Source organism: Pogoniulus pusillus, chromosome 42 (assembly GCF_015220805.1).
Source record: "Pogoniulus pusillus isolate bPogPus1 chromosome 42, bPogPus1.pri, whole genome shotgun sequence".
NCBI lineage: Eukaryota > Metazoa > Chordata > Aves > Piciformes > Lybiidae > Pogoniulus > Pogoniulus pusillus.
Window position 1 is genome coordinate 2,004,153 of NC_087305.1, and position 14,741 is coordinate 2,018,893.

At 49.7% G+C, this 14,741-nt stretch overlaps 1 protein-coding gene across 3 annotated transcripts in view; it reads left to right on the forward strand.

Moving 5' to 3' along the window:
* Window positions 1-8,285: 8,285 nt before the first annotated feature.
* The window catches only part of EBF2 (EBF transcription factor 2), a 137,585-nt gene continuing 131,129 nt past the window's right edge, over window positions 8,286-14,741 (forward strand). Inside the window, exons 1-2 of one of the 3 annotated variants that reach the window (XM_064175652.1) lie at window positions 8,286-11,551; window positions 13,989-14,145. In XM_064175652.1, coding sequence (XP_064031722.1) covers window positions 11,421-11,551; window positions 13,989-14,145 — 288 coding nt within the window. In that variant the 5' untranslated portion in view covers window positions 8,286-11,420. The remainder of the gene's footprint in view (window positions 11,552-13,988; window positions 14,146-14,741) is intronic. The other 2 variants (XM_064175651.1, XM_064175650.1) reach the window with 2 other exon arrangements.

The following is a 14,741-nucleotide window of genomic DNA, read 5'->3' on the forward strand; positions in this document are numbered from 1 at the left end:
CTGTCACTGCTGTAGGTTGATGTTCTGCCTCTCTCCTGTGGGTACCTGGAGTCTGCTTAGTGCAAATGGGGCCATAGTGAAGAGGAAGGAAATGGCCACAAGGCTTTGGAAGCAAATGTCTGTGTTTGGTCTGAAGTGTGTTGAAGTCACTTTTTCTTCTCCAGGTTGGATGGGGCCTTGACCTGGTTTAGTGAGAGAGATATCCCTGCCCATGGCAGGGGAGTTGGAACTAGATGATCTTTTAAGGTCCTTTCCAACCCAACTGCCCTTTACTCTCATCAGACCCCATCTGGAGTACTGTGTGCAGTGCTGGAGCCCTCACCACAAGAAGGGCATGGAACTGTTGGAGCAAGTCCAGAGAAGGGCCATGAAGATTCTCAGAGGGCTGCAGCAGCTCTGCTATGAGCACAGGCTGAGAGAGTTGGGACACTGCAGCTAGGAGAAGAGAAGGTTTTGAGGAGACCTTGGAGTGACCTTCCAGTATCTGAAGGGGGCTACAGGAAGGCTGAGGAGGGACTATTGACAAGGTCTTGTAATGACAGGACAAGGAGGAATGGGTTTGAAGTGGCAGAGAGGGGATTTAAATTGGATGTTAGGAAGAAGTTGTTTGCAGTGGGAGTGGTGAGAGACTGGCACAGGTTGAGGGTGGTGAGAGACTGGCACAGGTTGAGGGTGGTGAGAGACACTGGCACAGGTTGCCCAGGGAGGTTGTGGAGCACAGAAGCACCCAATGTGATCTTTGATCACATTGGGTGCTTCTGTGCTCCACAACCTCCCTGGAGATGTTCATGGCCAGGTTGGATGCAGCCTTGAGTGACCTGTTTTAGTGGGAGGTGTCCCTGCCTATGTCAGGGGGGTGGAACTGGCTGAGCTTTGAGGTCCCTTCCAGCCTGAATCATTCTATGATGCTATGTACTTCTGTCTGGATCACGAGCAGTGTGGTTAAGGACCCTGATGACTTCCCCTGCACTTACTGGGGTGGTGAACCAGCAGCATCCTGGTGTTTGCAATTCCAGCACGAGATATCAGTGGAGGCAGCAAGCAGAAGGAAAGCCACCAAGATGCTTGGCTTGTATCTGCAAAGTGCTGAGCCCATCCACAGCAATGGTGAATTAGTACTCACCTATGTTGGGCTGATGCCTGATAGGCAGGCTACAAAGCCATGGCTGTGGAAATGTGTTCACATGAAAGCTGGAGGTTTTTCTTACTAGAGCTGATCTTGCTGCAGATTATGAATGGAAGAAAGGAAATTATCTGCCATATGCTTCAACATATTCTAGACTTCAGATGCTCTGAACACATGGTCTGGAAAACAACAGAGGGTGTTTTCCTTCCCTAAAGCCAAAGAATGCCTGTGGACCACAAAGCTGTCTGCTTGGGGTGGTGCTCTGAAACCCTCTGAACCTGTTCATCTGTTTTGTTGTGTTTGATGTCTGATGGACTTGGAATAAGCAAAGGCTTAGTTTTTGTCTTTGGCAAGCAGCTAAATGGGGAGGGTGAATGCAGAGCTGTTTATCTTCCCTTCACCACTCATCCCATGTTAATCAACTGGTGCACAACAGATCTCTAAAGTTGGTGCTGCCATGAAAGGATCATCCCAAACAGAGGCATCTTTTGAGGAATCACAGCTAAGGTGGCAGTGCCTCCATCTGCAGGAGAAACCCACAGATCTGAGCTGATCTCATGGCTCGCTGTAGCTCTTGCTATGATTTCAAACATCCTGAGGTCTGTCATCATGAAGTTTGTCCTGGGTAAATCTCCCCACCACACAGCCTGGCTCTGGCTGAGTGTCACAAAGGTGCCTTTTTGTTCAACAGCTCTCCACCAGCACGAGTCTAACCTGACTTCTCTACTTGTCTGGGACCAGCTTGTTTTCACTGATGCCCTTATCTTCATTCTTCAATTAGGTTGATTTGAACCCTCAGGCTTGTAGAAGGAAACCTGCTGCTCATGCTGTGTATTAGTGGCATTTGGACTGTTCTCAATGCTATTAGAAGAGACTTTACTGCTTGCCCACTTATAACCCTGCTGCTCTTGGACCCAGCACCTTCTATGGGCTTCTACAGATTTCCTTCCCCATCCTTGAGCTCCAGCTTGGCTCTTCCTATTTTCTGGTTAAGTACCTGAGGAGCCACACCTGAGATTGTTATCTATGGATTCTCTGGTGTGGAGGCTTAGCTGGGTTGGGGGGCACTTGTACAATTGTTGATTTTTTTAATCAGTAGAAGAGAGAGAGAGAGAGAGAGAGAGAGAGAGAGGGAGAGAGAGAGAAAGTAGCAGTCCTCTCTCTTGAAACACTTCAACAGCATCAGATTAGCTAGGAAAATGTATTACCTTTCCCTACCTACCTTGTACTGCTGATGGAAATGTGATGTCGTACAGACAGGCTTAGCAGACCTTGTCAAGCAGCAGAACCTTACATGTGTGTGTGGATTTCAAAGCACTGATCTTTAGCCTGCCTATGAGGGCTTAAGCAGCAGTGGTGACAGAAGCACTTTGGATGGTAAATGATGATTAAATAGCACAGAAGGCATAAAGCTCTGGGTATGTTTCTTACTCCTAAATCCCAATGACTAAAACTCTCCAAACCAAATCACAGAGAGAGTGATTGGCATTGGAATGGGCTGCCCAGGGAGGTGGTGGAGTTGCCATCCCTGGAGGTGTTCAAGCAAAGCCTGAATGAGGCACTTAGTGCCATGGTCTGCTTGATTGTCTAGGGCTGGGTGCTAGGTTGGACTGGCTGAGCTTGGAGCTCTCTTTCAACCTGCTTGATTCTATGAATTCTATGATGTCATCAAAGGCTTAGAATTGTATTAGTTATGGGACTCTAAGCCTGGAAAGACCTGTGGAGAGCAGTTGGTGTTGGGTACCATCAGCCAAGTGCAAATGTTTGCAGGATCAGAATCTGCTTGTGTGGCTTGGCAGCTTTTGAAATGCTGTCTGCTGAGGCAGAAGTCCAGTTGGCTCTATGAAGCTAGGTGTGTTAATAGTTCTGTTCCACTAAATAAATATCCCCCCCCACACCTCTTCAGGTTATTTAATACACTTCAGAGCTGCCTCTCCAAGACTGTAGAGCTCTACTTGTGCTATATTAGGCTTTTAACTACCTTTTCTTGCCTCGTGGAAAGAATGTAGGAAGAGTCAGATTAGATTTGGCTTCTTGTGTATGATATCTTAGCTTCCAGCACCAGATGTTTTAAAGGAAGGCACAGGAAACTTTGCAGGAGGCAGATGTTTTGATTATTGACCTTCCCCATGAGATCTTTTCCTAATCTTAATAATTTGTATTATGGTTGTAGCAATAAACTCCAGTCAGGGATTTAGAACCTGATAAGTGAGATTCCACATTAAGCAAAGAGATTAAAGTTAGTTCCTCCTGGAAGAAGCCTGCAAGTGCAGCCCCTAGTAGCATAACCTGCTCTTGTTTTTAAATTGCAAAGCTCAGTGCCACTTTGAAGGTTGTTTTGCACTAATTCTGTAACTCTAAGCTGAAAATAGCCTCCAACAGCAAGATGTCTGCAGCCCCCTGAGCATCATGAAATAGGTTGTGTTTGCAGTCTCGCCTGAGCCCACACAGGCAAGGTTCTTGGTGTGTGTGTTCCATGACCTGGGTACTCCTCTAGTTGCTGTGGACTTATGCATATTGAAAAGATGGTCCAGAAAGGGAAAGATGATCATAGAATGATCATAGAATCATAGAATCAAGTTGGAAGAGAGCTCCAAGCTCAGCCAGCCCAACCTAGCACTCAACCCTATCCAAGCAACTAGACCATGGCACTAAGTGCCCCAGCCAGGCTTGGCTTCAACACCTCCAGGCACAGCCACTCCACCACCTCCCTGGGCAGCCCATTCCAATGCCAATCACTCTCTCTGACAACAACTTCCTCCTAACATCCAGCCTAGACCTGCCCTGGCACAGCTTGAGCCTGTGTCCCCTTGTTCTGTCCCTGCCTGCCTGGCAGCAGAGCCCAACCCCACCTGGCTACATCCTCCCTTCAGATCTTGCAGATGAGCATATTAGAGCCTTTTTCTTGTGTAATTGTGACTTGTTTCATGGACTGAGGGATCAAAGAAGAATTCTGCTGGAATGAATTGCCTTGAAAACTTTATGAACACAGGTTTTGCTGGTGAAACATCTTAAACTAAGAAAATCTAATGCTATAAGCAAGCTGATAATGACCCTTTAAGCAACATAAAGTTCACCTGATCCAAACCTTATTGGAGTCAAAATATTTCCAACAATGCACCAGGCTCTGACCCAAATCCTGTAGCTTTCTGTATTTTTGAGTGTAGTTGAGTTCTGGATTTATCCTAACAGTGAAAGGCTGGTGGAAAGCCTTAGGTGGATCTGCTTGCTTACCTGAGTTACACGAGGGTGAAATCAGGACATTTGTTTCTCAACCCCAAATATTTCTATGAGGAGACCCAGGTGTGTGCATCTTCCTGGACAAGTATAGAGCTCTGCAAGCTGAAGCTTTTCTCAGGAGCTAGCCCTAGGTGGAGGCTGTTCTTGCAGCCAGCCAGAGCAGCACAACAAGGCATGCATTAGATAGACCTGTTAAAAGGCAAAACTGGCAAATCTGGAACTAAACACAGCTCACACACTCCTGCTACGATGCTGGAGCTAAACACAGCTCACACACTCCTGCTACGATGCTGGAGCTAAACACAGCTCACATACTCCTGCTACGATGCTGGAGCTAACACAGCTCACACACTCCTGCTGCAATGCTGGAGCTAAACACAGCTCACACACTCCTGCTGCAATGCTGGAGCTAAACACAGCTCACACACTCCTGCTACGATGCTGGAGCTAAACACAGCTCACACACTCCTGCTACGATGCTGGAGCTAACACAGCTCACACACTCCTGCTGCAATGCTGGAGCTAAACACAGCTCACACACTCCTGCTGCAATGCTGGAGCTAAACACAGCTCACACACTCCTGCTACGATGCTGGAGCTAAACACAGCTCACACACTCCTGCTACGATGCTGGAGCTAACACAGCTCACTTACTCCTACTACGATGCTGGAGCTAAGCACAACTCACACACTCCTGCTACGATGCTGGAGCTAAACACAGCTCACACACTCCTGCTACGATGCTGGAGCTAACACAGCTCACACACTCCTGCTGCAATGCTGGAGCTAAACACAGCTCACACACTCCTGCTGCAATGCTGGAGCTAAACACAGCTCACACACTCCTGCTACGATGCTGGAACTAAACACAGCTCACACACTCCTGCTACGATGCTGGAGCTAAGCACAACTCACACACTCCTGCTACGATGCTGGAACTAAACACAGCTCACACACTCCTGCTATGATGCTGGAGCTAAACACAGCTCACACACTCCTGCTACAATGCTGGAACTAAACACAGCTCACACACTCCTGCTATGATGCTGGAGCTAAACACAGCTCACACACTCCTGCTAAGGTGCTGGAGCTAAACACAGCTCACACACTCCTGCTACGATGCTGGAGCTAAACACAGCTCACATACTCCTGCTACAATGCTGGTTTGCATCAAAGTAGTTTTGCCCCACTTTGAGTGTCCAAATTGCAGTGCTAGGCTGTGCTGCACAAACTGAAGATGTTTACAGCTGTCTGCAGTTCTTACATTTTTAAACACTTCAAAAATCAAGGGTTTGGTTGGTTGGGTTTTTTTTTTTTTAATCTAGGAAGTTGCTTAAAGTTTGTTGGCTTTAAAGCAGGCAAAGTCTCCCTGTGGCATCACCTGAGGCTGACTATTCCTGTAATTAAAGTCAGACACCTGTTTGAGACAGAGCTGTGTTGAGCTGAGTCTGGAAACAAAACTTGGGCCCTCTCTGTACAGATGTTCAAGCAGGAGGTTGAGCACATGTGTATTGTCAAGTAATTGTTGTAAGCCCACTCGAGTGACTAATACAGGTTAAGTGCCTATGTAAGAACGTTTGTGATGCTGGGGACCACTTTTTATTTGCTTCATATGAATTTAGTTCTGCTCCTCACTATGCACTTATCCAGTTGCTGGTGGAGACACTGTCTGACAGCTGGAGCTGGGTCACTAGTGCGTGGAACTAGAACAGCCACAATCACCTGAACTTCTCCTCTTCCTGTTGAATATTTTAGGTAGTTTATACACAAAGCCACATTGAAAATCCAGCCTTGATTGCTGCAAAACGAGAGAGAGGATCCCAGCCCAAATATACACCCACTTAAAGCCTTTTCCCTCCATGTGCTTGTTGCTTCAAAGCTCCATGTGGTTAGGAAAATAAACTTGAGCACTAAGACTTCTCAAATCTGCATTATAAAATAAAACTGAACCTACCCTCCCGATGGTGAAATATTCTTTGCTAATGTGTTCCAAAAACCGTGCTAGGCAAAAAGCAGTAAAAGTATCCTTTAAAAGGGGAAAAAAAAACCAAAAACCAACAACAAACTTGGATCTAAACCCCAGCAGATGTGTTTTTCTCTTCTGCTGGAAAGAAAAAAAAGCACCTACTTGCTGGAATGAATGGGAGACTGAAAGGAGGATCTGATGGATACAATATTTCCCCTCTTTTGGGCAAGAAGAAGTTATTAAATGTTTACTTCTGCGTTTGTAAGTTTGAAAGCATTCCTCTGTTCCCTGCTTCTAAACGTGATCAGCTGAATTTCCGAAGCTTGCCCGTTTTGTAGGCGCTGATCAGCGTGCGGAGGGGCTGCAGCAAATGGTGTCTTTATGATGCGGGAGGGAAGGGGGAGAGATCAGGTACAGCTCCTGAGGTCACAGCTCTGAGCCGCGTTTCTGCTTACTGCTCGTGGCACGGCGGGGTGGTGATGATGATGGTGGTGGTGTGTGTGTGCCGTTGTTTTACGCATAGGGGTTCAACTTGTTTTAGCAGCCAGAGGAGGGGGAGTTCTTTTTGAGATTATATAAACCTGGGCTTCAATAAATGCAACCAAGAGGACTTCAGTGCTGAAGTCCTTGGTTGAAATTTTCCACTCAGAGCCAAGAGCTCGATTTGGTTTCGGGACCGAGTTGTGTGCACCTGAGCTACTTTAAACTTCTCACGTTAAAAACGTCTTTAAAAGGTTTGGGTTGGTTGGTTTGTTTCCACTCAGGCTGTGTTGTTATCTAATTTAAACCAAAGGTCTGGTAAACCAGGAGTAGGCTTATATCGGTCGGAGTAAACTTCCCACCCAGCTTTGCTCTCTGCACAGGTCTCCATGCCAGCTCAGGGCACAGCCTGTGCCAGTTTCTTGCAGCCACCTTTTGGAAGAGTGACCCGTGCCAGTCAGTGCTTTGGTGGTGCTTGCCTTTGGCTCTTGCAACTTCTTTTCGAGGACTCGTTTATTTGCCAAATATCGTTTATTGCAGGAACGTGATGGACGCTTGCTTGTGTTCGCTTGCGTTGTGAATGACTTAAAACTCCGGGCTGCTAACAGCTTCACGGAGTGTTTGCAGCAGGACACTTCTATTTCTAGCACAGGGCTGCCAGAAAAGTGAACTTTTGGGTGAGATCACTGGGTAAAGGGGAAAGTCAATTCTCCTCCACCCTGACACTGATAATTTTCACCTCTGACTCTTCCCCTGAGATGCCTGAAAGAAGCTGAGTTCTCACCATGCTAGGGAACGAAAGTGAAATGTTTCCTCAAGTGCCGTCTTCAGATGTACTTAAACTTTCTCCTTGACGCGTTCTTCTTAAGCGTGTGAGGAAACAGGAACAGTTTAAACTTGTGCTTTTAAAGGGCTTTAGTATTCTCTGCAGTGCTTATATTTCGTCTTGCTGGGAGCTGCTGAGATGCGTTAAGCCGTGAAAGTTGTCTCCGACGCTGTCAAACACCTAAATTGGCTTCCCTGTCCTTGTCGCCCCGGCTTGTGGCAGGAGGGAGGGGATCGTTCTCTTCCGAGAGCTCGCCCCAGCAGCCGGGTTTTGGCTTTTCCCCTTCTTTTCAGCCCCGGGAAGCCAGAAGCTTCCAACCGTTCGCGGGAACGGAGCCGCTCGTCGCGGCGCCTCTAGCAGTGGCGGGCAGCGGAGCCAGCGCTGGCCCCGGCGCCGGGAGTCCGCGGCCCGACACCCTTCCGGGCCCCGCTCGCTCCGTCCGTGAGCGGCAACCGCCCGAGGCTGCCGACTTGGAGCCGTTTTCCTCGGCGCCAGGCGCCTGCGAGAAAGCCATTCTCGGAGCCTTGCGGTGCGTTCGTTCGGGTCTCTGCATCGTATTCAGAACCGGGGGCAAGCGTGCTGCGGAGGACCCGCTGCTGAAGGGGCCCTTCTCGTCACCGAGGTGTCCTCCTCGACTCTTGCGGTGGATTTTTCCGAGCTAAGGCGCTCATCCCTCCCGGAGTTACACGGTGCCCGTTACCTGCGGCGAAACTGGCTCCCGTAGACCGCACGAACCTCTGAAGGGCAAATCCCCATTCAGCGGCGATGGCACCGGTGTGAACGCTGCTTTTACTGGGTGAGTTTACATCGGACGCGTCGGAGAGTCGTGAAACAAGGGACCTGGATCAGGAGTTTCTCATGTCAGAAGCATTTCCAACTCATGTACTTGGCCTGGATGACCTCCGGAGGTCCCTTCCAGCCCCTACCATTATGTCACAAGATACACTGCGAAGCAGGGAAACTTAGTTGGGAGGGGTGAGAGTTCTGCCCCCGAAAGTGTTTCCTCTGGCAGGGGCCGTGCCGCCCGCAGCTCAGCGCTCTCCCGCAGCTCGGGGCTTCCCCGTGGGCACGGAGCAACCCCCTCCTCCCGGGGCTGGGAAGGGGGAAGACTGCCTTCGTTTGTTCCCGTAGTGCAAAATTGCAGTGGCAGCTGTGTGGGGTGAGGAGAGTGCATCTCCCGTGACCTGCGGCTCTGCCCTCTGACCTGCCGTGAATCCCGAGAAGCAGGAGGCTCCCGAGGGCCTCGGCACACGAGTTCCCATTGTTTCCAAAGCTGGCACCGTCCCGCCGGGCACGCACTGGGGGGGTTCCTTAAAGCAACCGAGCTGAGACCGAAGGAGCATCTGGGTCGGATCAGAGCGGAGCCACCTTGAACGCCTTCCGGGGACAGGCTCTGCTTTATCCCTAGGAGCGAGCGACTCCAGTTATTAGGGAACAATTTTCTCCTTACCAATGCATCGGCCAAGGTTAGACCGAGTGGGAATTCCGCCCCCTCCCCTTCCGTCTCTGTCTCAGGTTTAAGAGTAAATGCAGAAACGGCCAGAGTGGCATTGCCAAAAACGATCTTGGGACAAAGAGGGGGTTTTTACTCGAGGAAATGTACCCACGCCTACTGTGAAACAGTCAACAAACAAAATCTCCAGACTATCTTCTCACCGCCTGTACACTTAATCTCACGTCCTTGTTCTCTCACTTTCCCCCCTACCCTTTCGTTTGTTTGATTATCTTGCCCTCTTTGCTTGAATCAGTTTTATTAGTGCTGAGAAACTGCATCTCAAAGATGAAAATATCGTCTCTGAAAGCTTGGCCTTCACCCTGTAACGCCATCAAACTGCTCTTGCTTTTCTTTACCGTGCAAATAATGCCAGCCTCGCCTTTGCTAACCTGGCGAAATCACTCACTGCATATTTATCAGCCCGGGGAGGTAGGTTAGCATGGTAAATATCCCTGAACAAAGATCGTCTGAGGTGTATTAGTTCATCCTGTGCCATGTCTGTCACTTAAGAAGACAGAATAATTCGGAGTCCCGGCTCTGCCCTCAGTCGTGCCTGAATTAAGGATACATTTCCATGAAAGTTTTATGGGAAGGTTTTAATTTGCGATTTTTTTGAGGAGAGACAACTGCCTGAAACTCCGCGAAAATAATCTGACCTTGACTAAAAAGGTTCTTTTTGAAACGTAGCTGAACAGGGAAGGAAAGAGTTGGGTTTATTCCGAAATAGAGATTATAGTTCTATCCCGTTAGAAAACGATCATAAAGCAGGTTAAAGAGAGGAGCTGAACACGAGTGAAGGAAATCCTTGTGCTGTCCCTTTAACTACCGAACATCTGATTCCCTCATCTGGCAGATGGTCTCTCAGCACAGATTTGCATTCATTGTCCTGAAATCTGTTTTCGCGTTGGTGCTATATAGATTTCAGAGGCAGATCTATACACCGATCAGAATACAAAAGGTCCGGGAGAAAAATATCTCCAAGGCAGAGCGATTTGAAAAAACAAATAATCGACCCTAAAAGCAGGCGCAGGTAGCGCCCGGCGCACCGCGGGCTGAGCGGGGACAGCGCCGGCTCCGTTCGTGGGGAACTTTGCCTCCGTGGGATGTTATAAAAAGTTTAAAGGTTTGGTCCTGACAGCTCGCCCACAGCGAGAACTTCAGGCTCTGGTGGCTGCAGTCTCTCTCTCCTCCCTCTGGCTGAGGCAGGCAGTCTGGACACACGCAACCCCCGCAGGCTCCGCGACCCGCTTCGTTCCCCCGGAGCGCTTTGGATTCACACCCCGCGCCCGCAGGCGAACCGGTGCTCGCTTTGTTACAGAGTCGATGAAGCGTTTCGGCTGGAAAAGACCTCTAAGGTCATCGAGCCCAATCACTCTCCGACTCCACCGAGCCGGTGCTGAGCCATGTCCCTCAGCACCACGTCTCTGCGGCTTTTGCCCCGCGCGGCTCGGAGATGCGCACGGAAGGTCTGCCAGGACGGTCTGGATTTTCGGGGGTTCCTGCTTCGGGCACAGTGCAGATGTGAGGCGGCAGTGCCGCTGGGTGCGGGGCTGCCAGGCTGTGACACTGGGTGCGGGTGAGGGGTCCCGCTTGCCCGGTTCCCGGGGCCGCTCCCGCCCCGCGGTGAATGTGAACCGACAGCGCCGGGAGCGCGGAGCGGCTGCGGGCCGAGACGCAGGCAGCCAATCAGGGACGGACATGCAAATGAGAGAGCCTAATATGGGCGCGGGCCCCGCCCCCGCCGCTCCCGCCCGTGGCCCATTCATGGTGCGGGGCCGGAGCGCGGCCCGGGCGTGCGGCGCAGCTCCAGCTCCAACCTCCCTCTGCAGTCTCCGTCCCGCTGCTCGTGGCCGGCTTCATTTTTTCCCCCTTCTTCTTCTTCTGCTTCTTCTTCTTCTTTTATTTTTTTTTTTGAGTTGTTGTTTCTTCCGTTCTACCCTGGATTCGGCAGCGATCAATCCTTCTCCCTCTGTCTGCTGAGAAGCAGGTGATCCTTGGTAACAGCGATCCGTTCCTGGATGCAGTTTCCTCGTCTGCCTTTGAAGGATGATGACACCAGGCAAGACTGAAGCAGCGTAACTTTTACTCTGCAAGAGGAGAAACTTTTCCCCCCTCCCCCTTATTTGAAAGCATTAAAAACACATAGCATTGAAAAGCAGAATTTGGTTTTAAAGCTGAACTCCACTTTCCTGGGATTTGTGTGTCAATTTTTTTTTTTTTTTTACCACATTTTCTCCTTCCTTATCTCCCAAAAGGAAACTGTTGCTAGTTGGAATAGACTTTTTAAATGTTTGGGATTCAAGATACTTTAGGAAGAGGACCAATTCTGAAAGATAAATCTCTAGGTTCTGAAATGGATTCCGTCAGGTCCTGGGTCAGAAACGTTGGGGTTGTGGATGCAAACGTAGCAGCACAAAGGTAACCATCACTATTTCTCCCCCACTTTCCCCCCACCTTTTAAATTTTTTCTTTAAGCAAGCTTTTTCTTTACTCGCTGTTGTTATTTGCATTTGATATTAAATTTATTTTCGCCTTTTCTGTCCTCCTCCCTGTCTCCTCTAGTCAGTGCCAATTCAAGGTAGTAGAGCTAGCACTAGGGTAAACCTCCGAACCCGCTGAGTACCAAATCCTAAAGCCCAGCTCCGAGGATCAGCTGTCAGAAACCTCGGACCGTTCCTTCTTCTCCTGCAGAAAGGAGGGGTGAGGGGAGGCGGACTGGTTGTACCCCGAGTACAGGCTGCTCCAGCCCGTCTCTGGAGCAGACAGCCGAGCAGTAGCAGACCAAGTCAGGATTCACTTCCCTATAGATCGCTCTCCGCTCCCTCCTCGCAGCCTATCTTGTTTTACTGAATACAGCTGCTACGCAGCTCCTGTGAGCACTGATGAAATCCTGACCCGCGGATCCAAGGCTGATGATCAGCACAGCACAAAGCTAGGCAAGAAGTCTGAGCCCGCAGCTTGCGGGCAGCACCTGCCTAACCTCCCGGGATCTCTGTTGAGCCGGAACGCTTGTCCGCACACCGAGCTGCGGGCTTGGCTAATCACTCTGGACTTGTTCGAGGGGATCAGCTCCTACTTTCCGTCTTTACTTTCTCCTCTCAGCCAAGTCGGCACAAGATTGTTATTCTAGTCTCTTCCCATAAGGGGCAAGATGATTTTTTAAACTCCTTTGAAGTAAAATATTCTTCTCTTCACTTTCTGGATACTTTAAAAAAGAAGTAGTTTTTAAAATAAAAAGAAAAAAAGAAAAAAAAAAAAAAGAAAAGTAGGGTCGAGGAAGGCTAAATTTATCCTGGGATTAAGTTGGGGTTGATTTACTGTAGAGACAAGGTGAAGGACATCTAACAGCAGATGGGACTTGAGATGCAACCTCGAAACAGTCCCTCTATGCCCCCGCGCACGGCCTGAGTGTGTTTTTCCGAACGCTATGGGAGGAGTTATCAGAGTTTTCTGAACGTCAATAGACGGTTTAATAAATATAGGGGGGAGGGGGGAGGATGGGGATGAAAGAGATGTTTATTCCTGGAAAAACTGAAAGTAAAAGGAACCAGCTCCTAAGACACCTCCGGTTTGTGGGAACGATGCGGTCGCGTCATGCTGGTGGTGGCACCGCTGGGTTTATTCAGACATCTGTAAAACATACCAAGCGATCTCAGTCCTTACATGGATGAGAGGAAGCCCCCGAGTAGATGCAGTGATGAGTTCACACTGTGCCTCTTTGTCGATGGCAAACACAGGAAAGCATCTCTAATTCTTCAAAAGAGTCAAATGCTTTTGCCAGTACAGTGGAGCTGTTTCGGAGGCTGAAAAGGAAGCTGTTCTGACTCCAAACTTGTCTGGCTGACAGACTTCATGTGTCTGTTAAATGACAGAGACGTGCTCATGTGCACCTATTCTCTGCAGCAGGTAGAAGTTGGCATTAGGGAGAGGGAGCTGCACGACTGTCACTTTCCAGGGTCGCTGCACTTAGGGATAGCGTGGGTAGGAAAGAAGCGTTTCCATCTCTCCAAGCCGAGGACTGCGTGGGGAACATCGCTGCGCTTTCTGCAGCTAGACACAAGATTTGTCCAATTAACCCGAGTCTAAATACCTCCCCCCACCCATTTAAACCAGAAACGGAAGACCCAAGCATCGGTGCAAATATATCAGTGACTAAAAGCTACATGGAGAAGTTTGGCTGTTGAGGAACTGGTTGTCCTCAGTTGTCTTGCCCAAAATGCAGGTGCCTCAAGCTGACAGGGCAGCTCGCTCGTCTCCTCCTGCAGGAAAACTGGACGGTGCTGGGGAGTACAGAAAGCACTTCCAGACTCTGCAGTGTTACTTCTGCTTCTCCTGCCGCACGTTGCCCCCCAGCATCAGGGTGAGGGGCACGGGAGCAGGCAGAGGAGGGAGCGAAACACTTCCCGCGTTTAGCCATAATGATCCTGGCGTTCGGGCGCTGTGCTCGCAGCACAGCGGCACAGACAGCGGCGCCAGGCCGACCCCAGCTTTACAGTGACAGCTTCAGGCGTTCCAGTGACAGCTCCCACCCCTGCAATGACAGCTTCCACCACGGGCATGGCCCCTTCCTTCCCGTGTCGGCTCCGCCGCCGCCGCCGCCGCCGCTCCAGCCCGTCCCGCCTCGGCCGCGGAGCCGCCGGGCCCGCCCGCGGCGGCCAGGAAGCGTCCAGGTCGGAGCCAGTGCTGGCTAGAAGTTGTTTGTGACCTCTGTGGCACCGGCTCCGGGAGGACAGAGGCTTCTCGGTTTTCTGTGTGCGTGTCCTGCCTTTACTGTTATTGTTTTGCTGTTACTCTGCACAACCTGGTAATGTCTTTGTCTCTCCCCCCCACCCTATCCCGTCTGTTTCCTTCACAGCGGAGTAGCTTTGTCCAGAGCTCACTTTGAAAAGCAGCCACCCTCCAACTTGAGGAAATCCAATTTCTTTCACTTTGTTCTGGCTCTCTACGACAGACAGGGACAGCCCGTGGAAATAGAGAGGACTGCTTTTGTGGACTTTGTAGAAAATGATAAAGTAAGGCTTGTTATCTTCCTTCCCCCTCTTTTCCTCTCCAGATTTGACCTTTTCTTCTCCCCCGTTGAGCTTGTAACTTTTTAATACCTGCTGCCCCTAACGAAATGCAACTAGCCCTTGGTCAGGGCGTCGGGTGCGGTGGCAGAGCTGTTAACCTACGTGCTGCCAGATTTGCAACCCTCTGCTGTACCGGGAACACAACGAGGGATTACATGCACCCAGTAAAAATGACATTAAAAAAATCCAAGGGGACAGATGTGCCTTTTTCTTTGGTTTGGTACCTACCAGATCTGCCAAGTTTTGTTGGTTCCCCAACAGAAGTGGAATCTGAGCTGTAATCCCTCTTAATATCTGTTGAGCTCGATTGTAGGTATGCCCTAAGACTCCAAAGTCGGTGGCAGGACTTGAAAAGAAACCGTTTGCTTTTGGATTTGGAAGTGTTAACCACTTTGCAATGTTTTTACAACGGTTTTCTTAGTCACGGGCAAGATTGTTTTGAATTAAAAAAGGAGGCTCATAAATAGTTAGCTTCTGGGAAGGGACACCAAAAAGCACCCAAGAATCATCCCCGTAACACAACCTTCAGGAAATAAACA